Source organism: Heterocephalus glaber, unplaced genomic scaffold, assembly GCF_053883595.1.
Source record: "Heterocephalus glaber isolate CG9 unplaced genomic scaffold, H.glaber_assembly_v1.0 deba00001504, whole genome shotgun sequence".
NCBI classification, from domain to species: domain Eukaryota; kingdom Metazoa; phylum Chordata; class Mammalia; order Rodentia; family Bathyergidae; genus Heterocephalus; species Heterocephalus glaber.
The window spans coordinates 12,415,075-12,435,724 of record NW_028258324.1 but is presented as its reverse complement, the minus strand read 5'-3'; the positions used below and the strand labels follow the sequence as shown (position 1 = coordinate 12,435,724).

General features: G+C 36.3%; 2 protein-coding genes across 9 annotated transcripts in view; one reads left to right on the top strand and one right to left on the bottom strand.

Annotated features, from left to right (window-relative positions):
* The window catches only part of Msl2 (MSL complex subunit 2), a 47,631-nt gene extending 28,640 nt beyond the window's left edge, over window positions 1–18,991 (top strand). For both annotated transcript variants that reach the window (XM_004834278.4, XM_021246715.2), the window contains exon 2: window positions 13,749–18,991. In XM_004834278.4, the coding sequence (XP_004834335.1) occupies window positions 13,749–15,340 (1,592 nt within the window). In that variant the 3' untranslated portion in view covers window positions 15,341–18,991. The remainder of the gene's footprint in view (window positions 1–13,748) is intronic.
* Window positions 18,487–20,650, bottom strand: part of Ppp2r3a (protein phosphatase 2 regulatory subunit B''alpha) — a 184,016-nt gene continuing 181,852 nt past the window's right edge. For all 7 annotated transcript variants that reach the window (XM_021246462.2, XM_087186182.1, XM_087186179.1 and 4 more), the window contains one exon: window positions 18,487–20,644. In XM_021246462.2, coding sequence (XP_021102121.1) covers window positions 20,518–20,644 — 127 coding nt within the window. In that variant the 3' untranslated portion in view covers window positions 18,487–20,517. The remainder of the gene's footprint in view (window positions 20,645–20,650) is intronic.

Genomic DNA, 20,650 nt, shown 5'->3' with positions numbered 1-20,650 from the left:
GGAAACTAGCTCAGTGTTATGAGTTTAGTATGTAGCTATATAATTACATGTGAATATGTAACATATACACATATATACAGTCTATAGTTAAGAATTCTGGCATCATACATTCTTGGACTATTACTGTAGGCTGAGCTGTGTTATTTATTGGGCTCTTTTATGAGAGAGGATAGCTATAAGGCATATATCAGTGGTCGCAAACCTGTGGCATCTGGGCTGCAGTGGGCTGTTTGTATCACTGAAAGCTCTGAAAGGTTCGCCATTACTGGGATTTGGTTTTTTTTTTGGAACTTTTAAGATTAACTGGACCCAAGTTCGATACCAGGTACCAAAAAAAAAAAAAAAAAAAATTTGAGGCCAGTATATAAAGAATCTTATGTAGAACCCTTGCAGCTCCAGTCCCTGCAGTGAGGATTTCCTGACCCTCACAAACCTGTACTTAAGAATCCACCCTCCCTTTCCTTTCACTCTCCCTGCCCTACTCACTGTTGTGATTACCTCTTCCTGTTTCTTCTTTCTCAAAAAGCTTTATATTTTGTGGTTAATTATTGATTCTGTCTATGGCTCACTTTCATTAATCAGTCATTCCTTTTTTGATATGTCAAAAAGCTAAAATTGCCTCAGCAGATGCTGTAGATTTAACAGAATTAGGGATGATATTGGATAAATAAAAAGAATATGAGGCTGGGAATCTAGTAGACCTAGCTCCTAGTTCTTATTTCTAGCATCTAATCCCTGAAGATACTTCTTGGTTAAAATGAGGCCACAGAGCAAGTGATTTCCAAAACCATGTCCCAAATCTAATGTTTTATGATTGATTCATCATGTATGTATTAGGTGTCAGGTTATGTGCCAAAATGGTTTTAAAAATACAGAGATAAAGAAATTTTTGACTTTGAGTGAGTTAGTGAGCAGTGAATGGCCATATATAATGTGATAGCTATTATAATTAGAGAATGTGTAAAGTGCTTTTTGAACAAACTGAGGGGAATTAAGGAAGGCTTGTTTTGGAGGTCATACTTGAGTCTATTCTTTAAAAATATTTTATTAGTATGTTTGCAGTACATAATGATTACAGTTTATCATGGGGGAATTTGTACATGTAGGTAACACATTTTAATTTTTTCATCCCCTTCCCCTCCAGCCCTTCCCTGCTCCCTCCAGCTCTTGTTTCCCTTTCCTTTTACAAAAGCTCTCTTTCCATTTTTTCCTTCAATTCTCTGTATCATCCCTTTTCCTGTCACTCTCTTCCTCCTCTCTCCATCTGTTGTTCCTTTTCCCATTTGTAAAAGACCTCCCTACTTCCTATTATCTAAATTTTTTCTTTTCTTTTTTTGATACCAGTAATCAAGCTTGGGTCCTTGTGCTTGCGCAGCAGGCGGCGAGACCACTGAGCTAAATCCCTGGCCCTATTTAAATTTTTTGAGTTGACTCTTGAATAAGTAGTTTTCATTCAAGGAAGGAAAAAGACATTCTAGGAAGACCAAATCACAGAGGAATAAGTAAGCTTTGCCTGTTTTGTAATGGTCAATGGTGGGTAAGAATAGAATATGGAAGTTAAAAAAAAAAAAGCTTAGTAATTTGAGATTTGAGAGTATATGGGAGTAAAGCTGGACTCTGGAAGGTCTTATACATCATTCCAAAGAGTTTGTATTTTTTTTTTTTTTTGGTACCGGAGATCGAACTCAGGACCTTGAGCTTGCGAGGCAGGTGGCAGCACCACTGAGCTAAATCCCTGGCCCCCCCACACCTGAAATCTTAGTACTCTGGGAGGCTGAGGTAGGAGTATCGCTCAGCCCAGCCTTGGTGACTTAGCAGGTTCCTGCCTCCAGAAAAAAAATGTGTATAGAGCACTTTTAAATTTTGGATGGTACCATATACGTATCTCATACAGAGAAAAGAAAAGGTTAGTGATTCCAGTAAGATTCTGTGCAACACTTGTGTCTGTGCCTATGTGTATCAAATTTTGAGAGGAGCCTATGATCTAGTAAAGATTATTCAGAAATACTCGATCAAGAGGGACACTTTTTAGAGAAGCATGGGAAATACTGAAACTAAGGCAGGGATAGGGAAGGGTGGGTAGAGAGGATGGAGGAGACAATACGGTTAGGAAGGAAAGAACATTTCAAGGAAGAATGATCATCCAGAAATGCCCATTTAATTTGGGACTAGCAATTTTTTTCTTTCAGAAGACTGATTATGAGGAGAAAGTTGAGCATATCAATAACTGGTTGCTGGTACAGAAAAGTTGAAGGTAGGAGAGAAAGTATGAATAAAATTACTTGGATAATTAGAGAAGGGAAAATGGGAGCCTAGAACATTAGAGGGATAGGATAGGAGGCTTTATCAACAGGAGGAAAGAAGAAATGAAGGGGCGATTGATTTTGTTTGTGCTTGTGATGGGGTTATGGAGAGGGAGAATATATAAATATGTGAAGGTGCTTGGAAATATGAAAACATGAAAAAATTGAGTTGTAGTGGAAATATCCAAGCTTTTATTAGACTTTGTTATAGAAAATTTCATCACAAAATAATACAACTCATACACTTAATACCTCAGTAATTTAAAATATTCATATAAGGGCCGGGGATTTAGCTCAGTGGTTTCACCACCTGCCTTGTAAGCACAAAGTCCCAAGTTCGATCCCTGGTACCAAAAAAATTCAAATGTAAGACATTCAGTACATCCTTTATAAATCTAGCCATAAAGTCTTAGAATCATCAAATTCTAGTGCTGTAAAAATACCTAGATAGGTGGTCATCATATAGTTTTAAGAAATGGAGAGCCAGGGCCGGGGATTTAGCTCAGTGGTTCCACTGCCTGCCCCACAAGCGCAAGGACCAGAGTTCAATCCCCGGTACCAAAAAAAAAAAAAAAAAGAAAAAAGAAGTGGAGAGCCAGAACACTTAAAGGCACACCATTATTTAATGTCACTAAAAAATTATTGGGTTTTGATAGTTAAAAATTATTGTGTGGATACCATGATGTCAGCCCAAATCTCTGTTTTAAGACTGAAGGACTTCATTTTTCTTTTTTTAAAACTATTGGGGATGCTGCTGAGGCAATCAGACTTCACTGGGGATTGAGCTTGGCTGTAGAGAGCCACCTCACTCAAAGCCGCTCCTTCCTGTGAGAGTAGTCTGCTTTCAAAGACTAGTTCATTAAAGACCTGGCTCCCTGGACACAATGTAGGACAATCCTAAAGAGTAGTTCCAGCTTCAGAGCACCTGTGGGTCAGATGAGGCCTTTGTCACAAGTATACCTAGCCTAACTTGTTTGTTCTTTGCATCTTCCTTATATAAGTGATAATCCTGAGAGCAGCCCCCTTACAAACTCTCAATGCATTAACGTATGGCCCAAGATTTTGAATTTCCAGTAACCCAGCTTCTAACACTACCTTTAAAATTCCTTTTGATTTGTAACAACAATTTGCTAAACTTTTAAAGGATATGATGTGTGCCCATTTTTCATGATTATAAGAAATATCTGGGTAAATGTTGAGGGATATAATCATGTAATGTAATAGAAGAATGACTAATTTGGGTAGTGCCAGACATATAAAACAATCATCATTAGAACATTTTTGAGGATGAAACAAAGATCTTAACATATAATTTGCTCCCTTCATTATTGTTAGTGTTCTGCTGCCTTATTTTTTATTACTTTATAAAGAGCTCTTCCTGTCCTCCCTCACCCTCACTGCATTTGAGATCAGGCACACATCCTTTTGTTTAGCTTTTCTTAATTTGGGATATTTTAAAATATGAACAAGGTTGTTGTCTTTTGTTCATACTATAGAAAGTTGAAAGATACTGAAACAGATATGGTTAGATCGAGTCTTTATTTAAAAAAAACCTTGCCCTTATGCTATAGGAAAAGTTTGTCTGACAGAATGTCAGACTGTGTTCCTGGACACTATTTGAAAATTTTCTGTCTTCAGCATTTGAGAGTGCCTTTCCATAATTTAATGTGCCACTTGTTATTATCTAGTCAAATGTTTTGTCATGTCTGAAATCCAACAGCATCACAGCAGTGTGATTTGTCTGGCAGCAGTTTTTGTGGTTAACTAAAGCTTGTGTTTCTTTTTTTCTCCTGCTGTGTTTTTTTAAATATTTCTGTCTGTAGGTATACCTAAGATGGTTAATAAAGTTATCTGCTGTTTAGAAAGGAATGGTGAATGAAAAGGAGGAGTTACCTAATTAGGAAATTGGCTTTAAATCAGTAATGTAAATGAATCTAGAAAAATTCCTATTTCTATTTTTCGAGTATTTGAAGGTCACTATTTTAGTGCCTTTTTCATAAATTTATTTACTTGAGGGGCTGGAGATATAGCTGAGTGGTGGAGTACTTTTCTAGCATTGATAAGGCCCTATGTTGAGTCTCTAGCACTGCCAAAAATTAAAAAAAATTTAGCAATAATTAAAACCATGAATATTCTATTTTGCATAATGTTTTTGACATTTTTAGTTTAGACCTATGTGTTTCTCTGATAGCTGTTTGTTTTTTGAGAGAGGGTCTCACTATGTAGTCCAGGCTGGCTTTGAACTCATTCTGTAATACAGAATGGGCTGTAACTTGGAATCTGTCTGGCTTTAGCCTCTTGATTGCCAGAATTTAATGGTTGTGCGCTACCATACCTATCTCTAGTAGCTCTTTCTTTTCTGATTATTTTTGGTATGGGTCCATTTGTTGGCAGGCAATTTCAGGGAGTGATGAAAAGCATATTTTATTGAGTTATGTGGAAATGCATTTTTTTTTTTTTTTTTTTTGAGATGGGGAGTTGCTAAATTGTCTAGGCTGGGCTCCAATTTGCAATCCTTCTGCCTTATTATCCCAGAATGCTGGAATAACAGGGGTATGCCAACATGCTCAGTTTAGAAAATGTATTTTTTATGATATCTCTTCTGTTTAATGTTGCTTTTATCAGCAAAAGCAAAAAACTGCTTCATTTTTTTTTTTGTAGGATGCTATAGTTTTATAGCTTTTGTATTCTGCACTGCTTTAATATTCCCCCCATTATTATTTTGGTGAAACAAAAATTGATGTTTTTTCTGTCCAAATATTTTCCCATCTAAGTGTTAGAAGATCCGTCTTGTGGATTTTTGGTTATTTAAAATTCTCATCTCCAAGATTGCTTCTTGAACAAATGGTAGGATGGTTTTAATTATTACCATCCCCTACCTTTGTACATGTCTTGCTTTCATTTATTTTGTTGTTGTTAATGACTCTAGGGATTCATTCTAGCTTGAGCTACCTCTCCTATCTTTCTTACATTTTATTTTTGAGACAGTTTTACTAATTGCCCAGACTGGCCTCAAATTTGTAATCCTCCCATCTTATTCTCTTGGGTAGCTGGGATCACAGCCATGCACCACCACCTGTGACACATTTTGCTTTCTGATAGTGGCATTTCAGTTTGTTCTTCATATGAGTCTTTGTTAATTTTCACTGCTCCTTACATGTCATTTTATCCACAAATAAAATTTAAAGTTACTTCCATTATTTGAGGTTATTAGGCAGTATTTGCTCTGTTAGAATGGCCAAGCAGAGGCATTCTGGAGAAGGGATGGTGGGTGGTTAAGATTCTGAGAAAAGGGCTGGGGATTTAGCTCAGTGGTTCCACTACCTGCCTCTCAAGCACAAGGACCTGAGTTCGATCCCTGGTACCAAAAAAAAAGAAATTCTGAGAAATACTCTTTTTTTTTTTCCATTGTGGTTCAGGCTGGCCACAAACTCGTGATGATCCTCCTGCCTCAGCCTCCCAGTTCTGAGATTACAGGTGTGTGCCACCATGCCCAGTTTTATCTTTTCTTTTTTGGTTATGATGTGCTTTTTTTTGGTACTGGGGCATTGAACTCAGGACCTTGCGCTTGCGAGGCAGGTGGCGGAACCACTGAGCTAAATCCCCGGCCCTATGATGTGCTTTTATCAAGGCCAAAATTAAGCCATTGAGATACTTTAATTCTTTGTCAGTTTTTTTCTACGGAACAGTCAAACCACTTTTTCTTTTTTAAAACTGAAATTCTTTTTGTGATTTCTACATGAGCTTTAATATGAGGCTTTGATTCATCTTTAGTTTTATTGTTCCTAATTTGTCCATGTTATATTTTAACCTATTTAGTCTTTAACAAATTTTGCTAAACATTTTAGCCATTGTCAGTTTTATTGTTTTATTGTACCCTTCTACACTAACACCCCCCCCCCCCCCCATAATCTGGTCAAAATATTCGTGGGATTAAGTGTCCCACTGTTAGGGAATCAAAAAATCATGTGCTTCAAAAGTAATTAAGACAGAGCCTGGGATTTAGCTTAGTGGTGCTGGCGCCTACCTCGCCAGCACAAGGTCCCAAGTTTGATCCCTGGTACCAAAAAAAATAAAAGTAATTAAGACATAACTTGCTTGGTAATATGTATGATAACATAAAATTTATAGTATGATAACCTTTTCAAATGGTATTTTTGAATGAATTACCAGTTCCTTTGTTCAAAATTGAAATCAGTGATATAGTTAGAAGTGTCATCCTAATGCCGAGGATTGTACGTTTCTTATATATAGACATAGGAAAGCTTATTTGAGGCCTAGTTACATTTTTATTTTGATGCTTTTTTTTTTCAAAAAAATGTATATTTTCATGCTGGCTGGCAGTGATTCTTATCGAGGATGAATGCTAGACAGTCCACATACTAGCTTTGGTATATATATATATATATTTTTTTTTTTGGGTATCGGGGATCGAACTCAGGTCCTTGGACTTGCGAGGCAGTTGACGGAACCACTGAGCTAAATCCCTGGCCCTAGCTTTGGTATATTTTGTAGTAAAGCAGCAAAGCGTGGTGGTATACCTCTGTTATTGCTGTTACTACAGAAGCTGAAGTAGGAAGTATATAGGTTTGAGGTCAGGCTGGACAATTTTAGTGAGATTCTGTCACATATAAAACTAAAGGGCTGGGGATGTGTAAGATATGATTGGGCCGGGGATTTAGCCCAGTGGTTCCATATGATTGAAAAATATAGTATGTTTAAATAAAAAAAATTATACAGTAAAAGACACATTACCATTAATCTTCCTCCGAATAATCACTCTAGCTACAAACACTTAATCCCATTGTTTTTGCCACTCTCTGAAGCAGTTCTGGGAATCCTCTTTCATGAATGTCTTTAGTTGCACTGTTGTGGCTGCCTGTATGTTCTGAATAGAGTCAAAACGTTTATCTTTGAAGTTTATTTTGATGTTGGAGAAGAGTCAAAAGTCACACAATGACAGATTGAGTAAAGTGGATGAGATACACTGGAATGTTTATATGAGCCTGTCTTTCCATTGGAAAACACCAGGCAGTCCATTGTATTTTATCACAATTTGTAAAGAAATTTATGTACGATTACTTCTAGAACTGCTTTAGAAAGTGGCAAGAACAGGGCCAGGGATTTAGCTCAGTGGTTCTACCGCCTGCCTCGTAAGCACAAGGTCCCGAGTTCAGTCCCCTGTACCAAAAAAAGAAAGAAACGAAAAGATAGAAAGTGGCAAGAACAACCGGTTGAGTGTGTTGTAAGTAAGGGGAGAGTATTTTGAGGTAGATTAGTGGAAATATGTCTTGCACTGTAATAAATTAAAAAATCAACATTCACTGTACTTTTTAATTATGCCTCGTAAAATTTTAAAAGGGCTGCAGATGTGTGGTATTTCAGTGGTAGAGGCCCTTAACGTATACAGGGCTCTGGGTTCAATCTCTAGCACTGCAAAGAGAAAAGGTCTTTTTTAGGATCAGTTTCACTCATTTGTTTTAATGGGATACATATGTATTCTTTTAAGTTAGGCTACTTGTCTTAGTAAAGGAAGATAACTTATGTGAAATATTGTAGATTGACTCAGTTAATACAGTGAGAATTTTTTTAATATAAACTAAATTTAAAAATCTAAAAGTATGTATTTTGAGAAAGTCTCTTTTTGAAACTGTATGAAACGTGACAAAAGCTAAAATAAACCTTCAAATACCAGTTTTTGTAGTAGTCTTATCAGAGAGATATTTCCCCTTGACTCAGATTGTCAATTTGTTTTCGTTCTTTTCTTTTCTTTTTTTTTTTTTTTGGTACTGGGGATCGAACTCGGGTCCTTGCACTTGCGCAGCAGGCGGCAAAACCACTGAGCTAAATCCCCGGCCATTTGTTTTATTTTCTAGAATAAAATGCACTTTTACAAATTTAAAAATGCTTGTTTATTTACTTAGTTTCCATACTAGGGGTTGAACCCAGGGCTTTCACATTGAGGTATGTCTTCAACCCTTTTTAAAGTTTTTATTTTGAGACAAAGTCTTGTTGCTCAGGCTGGGCTTGAATTTGGCCATCTTGCTTCAGCCTCCCAGAGTGCTGAGATTACAAGAATATACCACCATGCCTGGCTGGTTTTGCTTTTTAAAGATTTCCTTTGAAAGGTTTAGTTATAGTTGGATGTGGTAGCTGAGGCAGGACCATGGTAAGTTCACATGCAGCCTGGGAGGTTTAGCCCCTTAAGGGGGAGGCCCTGTCTCAAAAAAAAAAAAAAAAAAAAAGCTGGGGATGTAGCTCAGTGCAAATGCCGTGGGTTCAACCTCCAGTTCTGTCCCCCTCCACTGAGTTATATAATAATGTAAAATATTTACATGATATGAAAGCTAAATCTGTGAAAACAGTAAACTCAGAGTAGTCTATTCTTGTTCCATTCATTTTACTTTAGTCTTTCTCTTCCAATAGGTAAGCACTTTTTTTTTTACCTTAAGGTTTTTATCTTTTATTACACATACAGAATCATGTGCTGTATAACAATAGTTAGATCAGTGATAGATCTCATATACAATGGTAGTCCCATAAGATTATAATGGAGCTGAAAAATTACTTGTGTGTTTGCTGGTGTAAGCAGATTTACTATGCTGTCAGTCATAAAACAACATATGTATGCAGTTATGTACAGTATAGAGCTTGGCATGGTGGTACATGCCCATGATCCCAGCATTTGGGAGGCTGAGGCAGGTGGATCTTGAATTTCAGGTGTAATGATATGGGTAAGGATGTTTTGGGAGTAGATTGGGATTGATAATCTCACTGTGCATAGGTCATGTTATCAACAGACGATAGCTGCCTGTGACAGTATGGAGAGATGGGGCCAGGGAATAGGTAGAAGATTAGCTCTGGGAGTGGGGCAGGAAGTAAGGCACACCAATGAACAGATACATGGCTAGCTTTGGAGAAGATCTCCAGTTCTTCTGAGGGCAAAGGAAGCAGTGAAAGGATTTGAGGGGGTTGTGATGTGTAGAGCTGAAGGTAATCAGCAATGAAGAACTCTTTGACCTCTTTCTGAGACGGGAAGTGAGATTGTCCATTAAAAAAGAGTGGAGATTTACAAAGAAAGGATCAGCTTTAAAATGGCATTGGAGCTGCTTTTGTTTACCCTGAAACACCTAATTAGCCAAATATAAAAAGGGCCAAAGAATTCAAAGAAACACTGGGAATGGTACCTATTGTTCCATAATATTGAATAAGGGCTAAAATCTTTCACGTAAGGCTTAAACATTTTCCTGCAAAAGACATTTTATCCATTTAGTTATGCTTACTTACTAATTAGTTCACCACATATTTATGAAACATAGAATACTCTATTAGTGAGAATTCTCTAGGGAAACACAACCTATAGGCTATAGTGGCATGTGTGCCATAGATTCACCACCACTGGACTGTATATATCATCTGTGTTAGTGCAAATACACTCTGTACAGTGAAAAAATTAATCTTAGAACATTTATCAGAATGTGTTCTGTCTTTAAGGGGTGTATTATTTTATATACATTTAAGATATTCTCTGCCTGCATCCTTAGATGAAGTCAAGGGTTCTTTGTAGGGAATCCTTGCATTGACATTGGGCAGAAAGTTGGATTCCATAACTATTGGTACACCTCAAGTTTTGTATTTCCAAATTTTAGTGTCATGCAACCATCACCACAGTCAGATTTTAGAACATTTTCCTCATCCCAAAAGTTCCATTGTACACATTTTCAATTAATTCCTGCTCCCACTAATAGCCCTAAGTAATCACTGTTTCTGTTGTTCTGTCATATTTGGACATTTTGTATAAATGAGATCACTTGTGTCTGGCTTCTTTGACTTGCAAGTATTTGAAGTGCATCTATGTTGTGGTGTATACTGTTTGTTATAATTGCTGGACAGTATTCCATTGTATGAATATTTTTTGTTTACCCATCTACACCTTTAATGGACTTTGGGATTGTGTCTAGTTTTTTGCTTTTGTGAACAATGCTGCTGATGTACATTTATAGACATTTCTGTGTATGGGCCTAAATTTTTATATCTCTAGGAATAGAATTGCTGGGTTGAATGGTAAATTTATATTTAACTTTGTAAAGAGTAACCAATCTGCTTTCCAATGTGATTGTACCATTTTACATTTTACCAGTGATATACAAGTGTTCAAGTTCTCCACATTTTTGCCAACTCTTGGTATTGCCATTTGGAATTAGCCATTCTATAGGTGTGTAGCATATTTTCATGTGCTTAGAAGCCATTCATATGTTTTCTTTGGTGAAATATTCAGATTGCTTATCTGCTTTTTAGATTGGATTGTCTTGTTGATTTGTAGTAAAGTTTTTCTTTTAAATGTTATCTGTATATTTATTAAATGACCATGTGATATAAAGAATAGCAACAATGCTTATTACTTTTTTTTTTTTTTTGGTGGTACTCAAGATTGAACTCAGGACCTGTAGCTTGCAAGGCAGGCATGGCACCAGTGAGCTAAATCCCCAGCCCTGCTTATTACTACTCTTTTTCCGTATTATTTATTATTGCATATTGGGTATATAAATTACTGGGTTTCATTTTGGCAGATTTGTACACCCATGTAATATTTTTTATTCTCTCATCACTTTCCCTTTTCCACCGTTTCTCCTAGGTTTGCTTTTTTTTTTTTTTTTACAGAGTTTCAATGTTTTTAATGTATTTTGATCATATTCATCTCCCCTTTTTTGTTAGTATCATGGTTATAGCCCTTTATCAGGTATGTGGTTTATAAATACGTTTTCCCAGTCTATCACTTCCTTCCTCCCTTCTCCCCTTTTCTCCCTCCCCCCTCTCCCTTTCTTCTGAATACAGAAGTTTATTGAGCAGAAATTTAGAAGTATACACTCAAAGAAATAGAGTGCTGGCCCGAGAGAGAGAGAGAGAGAGAGAGAGAGGTGCCTATTTTCATTTTCTTTATAGCGACTTTAAGTGCTGGTTTTTAATTTTGAGGAAATTCTTTTGTGGATTGTGGATTTGGTGTTACATCTAAGAACACTTTGCCGAGTCTGAAGCCATGAAGATTTTCAAGTTTTACTTCTGACATTTACTCTTGTGATCATAATTTTGAGTTAATTTTTTTTTTAGTTAATTTTTGTATATGTTGTAAGGGTCTGAATTTTTGAAAAACACATTTAAAAAGCACTTGGATATCAAATTATTTCACATAATGTAACTCTCCTTTACCCAATAAATTCCCTGGGCACCCTTATCTCTCAATCAGTTAACCATAAATGTGGGAATTTCTTTCTGGACTCTCAGTTCTGTCCTTTTCTTTTGTATGCCTATACTTTTGTAGTTACTACACTATCTTGATTAATGTGACTTTATTTAAAAATTTTTCACCTGTATTTTCCAAAATTGGTGACCTAGATCCTGTGTGAGTCCATGTGAATTATAGAATCAATCTGTCAGTAGTCTTAAAAAAAAAAGCCACCTGGGCCGGGGATTTAGCTCAGTGGTTCTGTCACCTGCCTCGCAAGCTCAAGGACCCAAGTTCGATCCCCAGTACCAAAAAAAAAAAAAGCTACCTGGATCTCACTGATTTTACAGATTTGACTTGGGAAAAATGCCATCGTGATAATACTGAATCTTCCAATCCAGAAACATGAAATGTGTCTCTTAAGATTTTCTTTAGTTTCTTTCAGCAGTGTTTAGTGGTTGTGAATATAGAAATCTTGTATTCTGGATGTTTCTGTGTTTAAAATACATTCTTGATGCTATAATGAATAAAATTGTTTTTTAAAAGTTAATTTCTGAGTGTGGATTGCTAGTATATAGAAATCCAAAATGCAATTAACATAATTATTAAATTTGTACTGTGACTGTGGTAAACTTGTTTATTGGTTCCAATAGTTTTTTTTTTTTTTTTGGTGGAACTGGGGATCAAACTCAGGACCTTGCACTTGCCAGGCAGGTGTGGCGCCACCAAGCTAAATCCCAGGCCCTGGTTCTGATAGTTTTTATGTGTATGTTTTTTTTTTTTTTGTTTTATTTTTTTGAGACGGGATCTCCCAGTTTAAGCTGGTCCTGAACTTAATATGTAGCCCAGGCTGGCCTTGAACTCCTGACAATCCTGCCTCAGCCTCCTGAGTACTGGGATTACAGGTGTATGCCACCATGCCTGGCTCTATGCGTGAATTTCTTGAAATTTTTTTATGTATAGGATTTATAATCTGTTACTAACAAAGTTTTGTATTTTCCTTTTCAATCTAAATGCCTTGAATGCTTTGTTGAACCTTAACCGCAGTAGCCAGTATCTCTAAGGATTGCTTTGGGTTAACTATGAGCCATTTGTCTGAATTGGGAATTAAGGAATAGTTGTTTCTTTGGGCAGTTAGTGTAGAAATGGGGATTAGGTCTAGTTGCTTTCCTTTTACTAGCTTTTGTAGGTCATTTGTAGTTTGGGAGTTGTCTCAAGTTGAGTGGACAGAACTCACTTTTATACTATATTGCCACACTTAGTATACTTGTGGTTTATGACACTGATCATTTTAAATTGTCATAAGAATTGAAGTCCAAAATTATGTTGTTTTCCTTTCCTATTAATTCTTTCTCCATTTTGTGTTTTGCGTTTTTGTAGATTTTGAGTTGACTAGTACTTTTTTCCTTTTCATAATTTTTAAACCATTGTAACATTTTGATTTTTAAAAAATTTAAAATTAGCTATATATAATAAAAACTGGTTGAAATTGTGTGTTTTCTGATATGAAGATGGCTTCCTACTGATTAATGCCCTCAACTATATTTTATGAGGGTAAAAATCAAAATTTTTTTGCTCATATCTTTACCCCAGTGTCCAGCATAAAATAATCAGATAGTTTTATTTGATATGTTGTAGGATTACAGTGTTGAAGTAGATTGAGGTCCCAAGGGTTTTAAGTTTAGTTGATGCTTTTGGTGCAATAATTGATCCTCACTTCTAACTTTATAGGCTTTTTGGGGGGTGTCACTGGGTGATTGAACCTAGGGCCTTTGCACTAAGCTATATTCCTAGCCCCTTCCTTTTTTTTTTTTTTTTGATTTGGAGATAAGGTCTTGCTAAGTTGCCCAAGCTGGGCTTGAACTTGTGATCCTCCTGCCTCAGCCTCCCAAAGTATTAGAGATTATAGGCATGTGCCACCATGCTTGGCTAACTTTAATAGCCTTTGGAGAGAATGGTATGACAAGGTGGGCTAGAACATACAGTTTGGAGGAAAGATACAGAATCAAGGAAGATTCTGATTTGAGATAAAGCATATTTGAGGAATATGGTGTGGAAATGAAGTGTAAATTGTTAGTACTTTTTCATTTCTTGTAAAATTGTTGTCTCATGAATTTAACCCATTTCAGTTTTGATAGATTAATGTCATCTTACTTAACTCCTGCATATGAACTCTAAATTTATTTTACTAAAATCTTTGCTTTCCTCCTTCTTCCCTTTAGGTCATTTGCTGCAAGATCCAATTGCACCCACCAACTCCACCTGCCAACATTATGTCTGCAAAACTTGTAAAGGCAAGAAAATGATGATGAAACCTTCATGTAGCTGGTGCAAAGACTATGAGCAGTTTGAGGAAAACAAGCAGTTAAGCATTCTAGTGAATTGCTACAAAAAGCTATGTGAATATATAACACAGACTACACTTGCACGGGATATTATAGAAGCAGTTGACTGTTCTTCAGATATTTTGGCTTTGCTTAATGATGGATCATTGTTTTGTGAGGAGACAGAAAAACCCTCAGATTCATCCTTTACTTTGTGTTTGACACATTCCCCTTTACCTTCAACCTCCGAACCCACAACTGATCCTCAAGCTAGTTTATCTCCAATGTCTGAAAGCACCCTAAGCATTGCTATTGGCAGTTCTGTTATCAATGGTTTGCCTACTTATAATGGGCTTTCAATAGATAGATTTGGTATAAATATTCCTTCACCTGAACATTCAAATACGATTGATGTATGTAATACTGTTGACATAAAAACTGAGGATCTATCTGATAGCCTGCCACCTGTCTGTGACACAGTAGCCACTGATTTATGCTCCACGGGCATTGATATCTGCAGTTTCAGTGAAGATATAAAACCTGGTGACTCTTTGTTACTGAGTGTTGAGGAAGTACTCCGCAGCTTAGAAACTGTTTCAAATACAGAAGTTTGTTGTCCTAATTTGCAGCCGAACTTGGAAGCCACTGTATCCAATGGGCCTTTTTTGCAGCTTTCTTCCCAGTCTCTTAGCCATAATGTCTTTATGTCCACCAGTCCTGCACTTCATGGGTTATCATGTACAGCAGCAACTCCGAAAGCAGCAAAATTGAATAGAAAACGGTCCAGATCAGAAAGCGACAGTGAGAAAGTTCAGCCACTTCCAATTTCTACCATTATCCGAGGCCCAACATTAGGGGCATCTGCTCCTGTGACAGTGAAACGGGAAAGCAAAATTTCTCTTCAACCTATAGCAACTGTTCCCAATGGAGGCACAACACCCAAAATCAGCAAAACCGTACTTTTGTCTACTAAAAGCATGAAAAAGACTCATGAACATGGATCCAAGAAATCTCACTCTAAAACCAAGCCAGGTATTCTAAAAAAAGACAAAGCAGTAAAGGAAAAGATTCCTAGTCATCATTTTATGCCAGGAAGTCCTACCAAGACTGTGTACAAAAAGCCCCAGGAAAAGAAAGGGTGTAAATGTGGGCGTGCTACTCAAAATCCAAGTGTTCTTACATGCCGTGGCCAACGCTGCCCTTGCTACTCTAACCGCAAAGCCTGCTTAGATTGTATATGTCGTGGCTGCCAAAACTCCTATATGGCCAATGGGGAGAAGAAGCTGGAGGCATTTGCCGTGCCGGAAAAGGCCTTGGAGCAGACCAGGCTCACTTTGGGCATTAATGTGACTAGCATTGCTGTGCGTAATGCTAGTACCAGCACCAGTGTAATTAATGTCACAGGGTCCCCAGTAACGACGTTTTTAGCTGCCAGTACTCATGATGATAAAAGTTTGGATGAAGCTATAGACATGAGATTCGACTGTTAAATCAGTGGGTCTTTAAGCCTACCTCTGGTAGGGAAATAGCTAGTTTTACGGCAGCTATGGTTCTGTTGGTTTAACTTGCCGGAGCTCCTGCATATAGATCACTTGTATCAAGTGTTTTCATTGCTAAGTTATATGTGTTAGTGTCGGGGAAATAGTTTGCAGATAATGGAGGAGTAACCCTACAACTGTATGTCCTTAGTTCTTACAGAACCTCATAGTTTGAGAACAAATGCTGATGCAACTGATTTATACAAAATGAACTTTGGCAAGGAAAATAAAACATTAACCTCATTATTTATGGTCATGCTTTGTGCATAATCAAAGTTTATGATTAAATGTAAGGAAATGGTATCTAGTCAGTCCATAAAGATTGTGCTATTTTTTTTGTGGAAGAGTACCCATTAGTTTATTCAGGAGATTCAGTTTTGCCTTTAGATGCAACATTGACATTCTCTTGAAAAGCTGGTGTGCCCATCTCATCCTTTGTGCTGACATAGTACCATTTCTGATCATGAAAATTGGCTACTGGTGTATGTAGCAGTTCTTAAATCAGCAGTATTATGAAAGAAAATTTGCCCCTCATTAGAATGTTTAAGAAATCTGCCCTTTAAAAAACAAGCTGAAATTCTGTCAGACTGCAAAGTTTAGTTGTCTGTGCAACAAAACTCTTTGAGTTGAGACCCCTTTTTAAGTCTGACACATTTCTGGGAAAAAATTCTAAATCCTTCCTTCACTTTGAACAATGTTCTAATTTGATAAATGAACAGTTTTAATCTGGCAGAAACTGAATTTAGATTAGTATGTGACACAGTTTTTAAAATTAGATTTTATTTAGAAATTGGATTTAAAATAATTTCAGAATAATGCCCCGCAACTTATCCAGATTTATGCATATTTATTGTCTTTGGCCTTTGATTTTGGTTTCCTCTGTTTATTTGCCACGTACTTTATTTTGAATATGCTCCTAGTTTTTTAGGGTGCTATTCATTATGAAGAGTTCTTTATTGAGGCCTAATAAAAATGCCTTTTATGAAGCTTGTGCATTTAGGTGGGTTTGAAGTTAGGGGGATTTTCTTTAGAATGCTCTTTTGCATGTAAAGCACAAACTGTTTCAGTTTCAATGTACTTCTTCCCTTTAGTTTTTATGGGGAAGACAAACATTCTGTTCAAGGGAAATCTAGTCAGTTGCTTGAAAGAACACAGCCCAAGTAAAACAAGGACTGACTAGGTGTAAAGAAATAAACTTATGATTTAAAAGAATTTGCGGCTTTGACAGTGCTTAAAGAAAAATACTGCTGGGAAAGTTCCAATTTCTACTACGTTCACCATCTCTAGTGAGATCTGATGTATTGAAGAAATGTTTTGATTTGGCACACAGCATGTTCAATGATGGTTACTCACTTAGTACAAGACACGGAGAAGAAACTTTTGGACACAGAGCAGATGACACCTCCTGTTTTGTAGTGTACCCTGGTGTCATTTTCTGTGAATGTGGTCAGGTAGAGTTGTTTTTGTTGTTGTTGTTGGGCCTTTTTTTTTTTTTTTTTTTTTTTGGTCTCTTTTGGTGGGGTGGGGGTGGGCTAAAGCCATAGGAAGAAAAATGTGATGTATGTGTCCAGTATGTACTATTTTGTTTTTGTTTTGCAAGAAGAGTTGAACTATTTTTGATAATAAGAGTAAATGGTGGAAAATGCTTCTTAGTTGTCTTGTCTTTATTTGCTTTCCAAGTTATGGAATTTTATTTAATTCCTTTAGTGTTAGCAGTGTCTTATAAACATGTATTTACCTAAAACTTGTAACAGTTGTGTTGAACCCAGATGCCCTGCTATATAAACTTGTAAATCTGTTTTCATTATTCACTAATGATTACTGCAAAGATGAGTAGAAATGAGATTGTACACATGGATGATTACGATATATTTTGCAAATCTCCCAAACTTTCCTAATATGATCTTAAAATTCATGGAATACTTTATTGCTTCCCAAGTTTGATAATCTTGGTTTTGTGTTTTTTGATGCATGGGAGGTTGGCAATATAGACAAAGTGAAAATCATTATTAGTATGTGAGGACCTTGATTGTTATGTAATATTGCCAATGATGAATTCAGGTTGTTTTTAGCACAAATTTCTCTTTTTTATGCTGGTATTCTCACTGCCACATTTTTGAAAACCTGTATTACACCTTAAAATCTATCAATAAATGATAGTTTTCTAATTCTATGTTGTAGAATACTGAGGAGTTTGGGATAGCATGCTTTGAATGGTCTGTATTGATTTGGGGAAAAGTAATTTCAGTGCCTTTGTTTGTATGTATGTATGTATTTATTTTAAACACCATGAATTATTTAGGAATGCTGACTTAGGGAATTACTGAAGTAACTAGATTTACTTCATCGGTATATGAAACTGCTGAAACAAGAACACCATTTAATATCAACATCTTCAGTGTCTTGACTGTTACTAATATAAACAATCAAGTCATCTTTTCCTTTAGGTTATAGTTTCAGTGCTGACAATTATCTTTTTTGTTAGCCTCATGGAGTATACATTTAAGAGTGCTTTTTTATTTCATTGTGTTGTTTTCTTGAAACAATTCCATGGCAATCTTGTTGACAAGTTTTATAACAGACAAATAAAATTTTTTCCTGTATCATAGATAGCACATTACATAATTTAGGAAATACTAAGTTCATAGTCTGTTGTCTGGATCTAATACTTTGGTAATTTATACTTTTGCTCCTTAAAAAAACCCTAAATCTTATCAACCCAATTAACATGCAAAGATAACATTCTTTTAAAATGAAACATAGGTAAGGTCAGTGTCCACTTTGGTCCCTGTGAGCCCCTCACCAACCCTTGTCCTCCTCCCTGTCATAGAGTTTCCAGGGATTCAAAAAGTTACTTTCTTTGAAACTCAAGTTTCTTCACTGTTATTCCTTCAGATATGTGGTGTGATTGTCTTAGTGAACGTGATTCATATTTGACAACTTCTGTTTAGTTACTTAAAAAAGGAAAATGAAGTTTTAAGTCATGTAGCCTTTCCCACTCAAACAGATAACATTTCCAGAAGCTGAGCAATGACTTACTTGTTGACCCTTAAAAGTTCTATGTAAACAATGTCAACAATACACAGTGACAGGTAAGATTCAGGGCAAATACAGAGTTTTATTAGTTCATTTACCTTCGCAATCTGTGAGACTCGTTTTTCATTGAATAACATTAAGATCATGATAACTCTTATCCTTTATCAAGGAATCTGGGATGTTACATTAATTTGAAATTTCCAGTTTGGCAGTAACTCTTATATTTAGCATTATTGAGCATTATCTTATCAAAAAGTCAAACATACTATCCTAGTTCCTCATAATTCACATTCCTTGTATTCAGCTCTAAGAAAAAAGAACAGTAAACCACATGCTTACATTTGTTAAAAATAAGATAATTTGGGTAGCCTAAAATAGCCAAATGGGATGGTATTGATAGCTTCATTTTTATAATTTTAAAGCCACATACCAATCAAAGTCAAAGAGGACCTTGTTAAAGAAAAAACAAGGAAAAGCCAAATAGTAATAAAAATACATTGTAAAACCATTTTATTTTTACTCTGGTGAGCCTCAGAAAATTATGGATAATAAAACTTTTAAACTATATCAGGTTTCTTAAAGTGTAACCATTTGTATTTTTATCTGAAAAGTTTTAAAGTTACTTTCCCTGGTAAAGGCCCAATGGGATTGGTGCTAAATTTCATGTATCATATAAATTTATAAGTGTGCTTAATCATGAAGGTACAGTAACAGGAATCTGGCAGGATGGCTGGGATTGCTAGCTCTTTTGTATATTTCCTTAATTCTTTTCACTTTTTGCCTACTATTGACCAGTATTTGGTTATTTAGGTGCTGGCCTATACACCAGCAAGGGAACCAAGGTGGAGTGGAAAGTGAAGCTATTCTGACACTTTCAAGACTTGTCAATTAACAAAGAAACCTAGGGGAAAAGTTGATGACTCTGATACACACTAGAAAATTGCTTTGAGGGGTTTCTTTTACTTGTATCAGAAATGTCCATCCTTTTTAGTAGTTTCTCTCACCTCTACTCCACCCCCCACAGTGCACACTGGACTCTTGAAAGAATTCTGAAATGAACATATATAGTGCTGTAGTAAGTAACAGCTTTTATGGGTGCCATCACGATTTTTTTCCATTTCTCTGACAAACATTGAGGTGGATGAAATATCTGCAGTAATAGTTTTTGAATATGAAGTAAGGAATAATGTTTAGATTGATAATGAAGAAAAGACTGTAGGAAGATTTTTTTCTTAATAGTATATTACTATTTTTATGTCATTAGGCCTTCTATAAAGATAGGGAGTCATAATTTGGAGAGTATTAAATGATTCATTAGTTTTCTATGAGTGTTAGATAAGACTTTTTTCAAGTATGAGTCAAATTTCTGTACTTGTCTTCATTTAAGAAGTTTTTCTTGTGAGTTTATGTAAGATCCACAGTAAGAATAGGGAAGTTGCTAGAGCTTGTCAGTGAAATTGGAAGGCCCAGTGGTTATAATACCTGAGGTTGTAAAGTGACTAGCAGTTTGGCAGGTCATTGTGAAGTTATATTAAACCAGGTTAAGTTCAAGATCTTTGAACTCCAGTACACATAATTAAAGAAAGTCTCTGAGATGTTTTGGCAGTGCTTTTAATACTAGGGATAAGTCAATTCTGGTGGCCTTGACTATATTTTCAAGTTCCAGAATTTTCTGACTCAAGTTTTCTGCAAGTGAACGTTTCTTCCAGGCTCCATAGGAGCCCCGAGGACCTCAGGGATGCTGGCCAGCACTGAGGCAACTTCTGCTTCTGTGCAGAGGATGAACTGCTTGGCATTGTCCCCAAGGGATCCTTGGTACATTCAGGGGCCTTGAGTGCTGACGTGCAGACTTCTGTAAAGTACATTGTTATAGACACTTTGAAGGAAAAGGTCTGCAAAAATTTGAGGCAAACTGAAGTCTCCCAAGTTGAGTGTTCATCCAGACCCACTGCTTAAAAACATTTAAAAGTTCCTATCGCAGATACACACTTGGAGAAATCAAAGCCTTTAAAAAGCAGTATGCAAACTAGAGCATCTCTTCACAAGAAAAAATATTTAAAATACATGTCTTCCTTTCGTGTTGACCTTGGCAGCTACTCTTCATCCACTGACTGAAGCTTTCCACATTGTTCGGAAAGGCTTGAAGTTACTGCTTTATTGCCTTTGTTTCCAAATTCAGAGGGAGAAGCAGGTTCGTCTGTCTCATAATCTTCAAAGGAGCTGAAA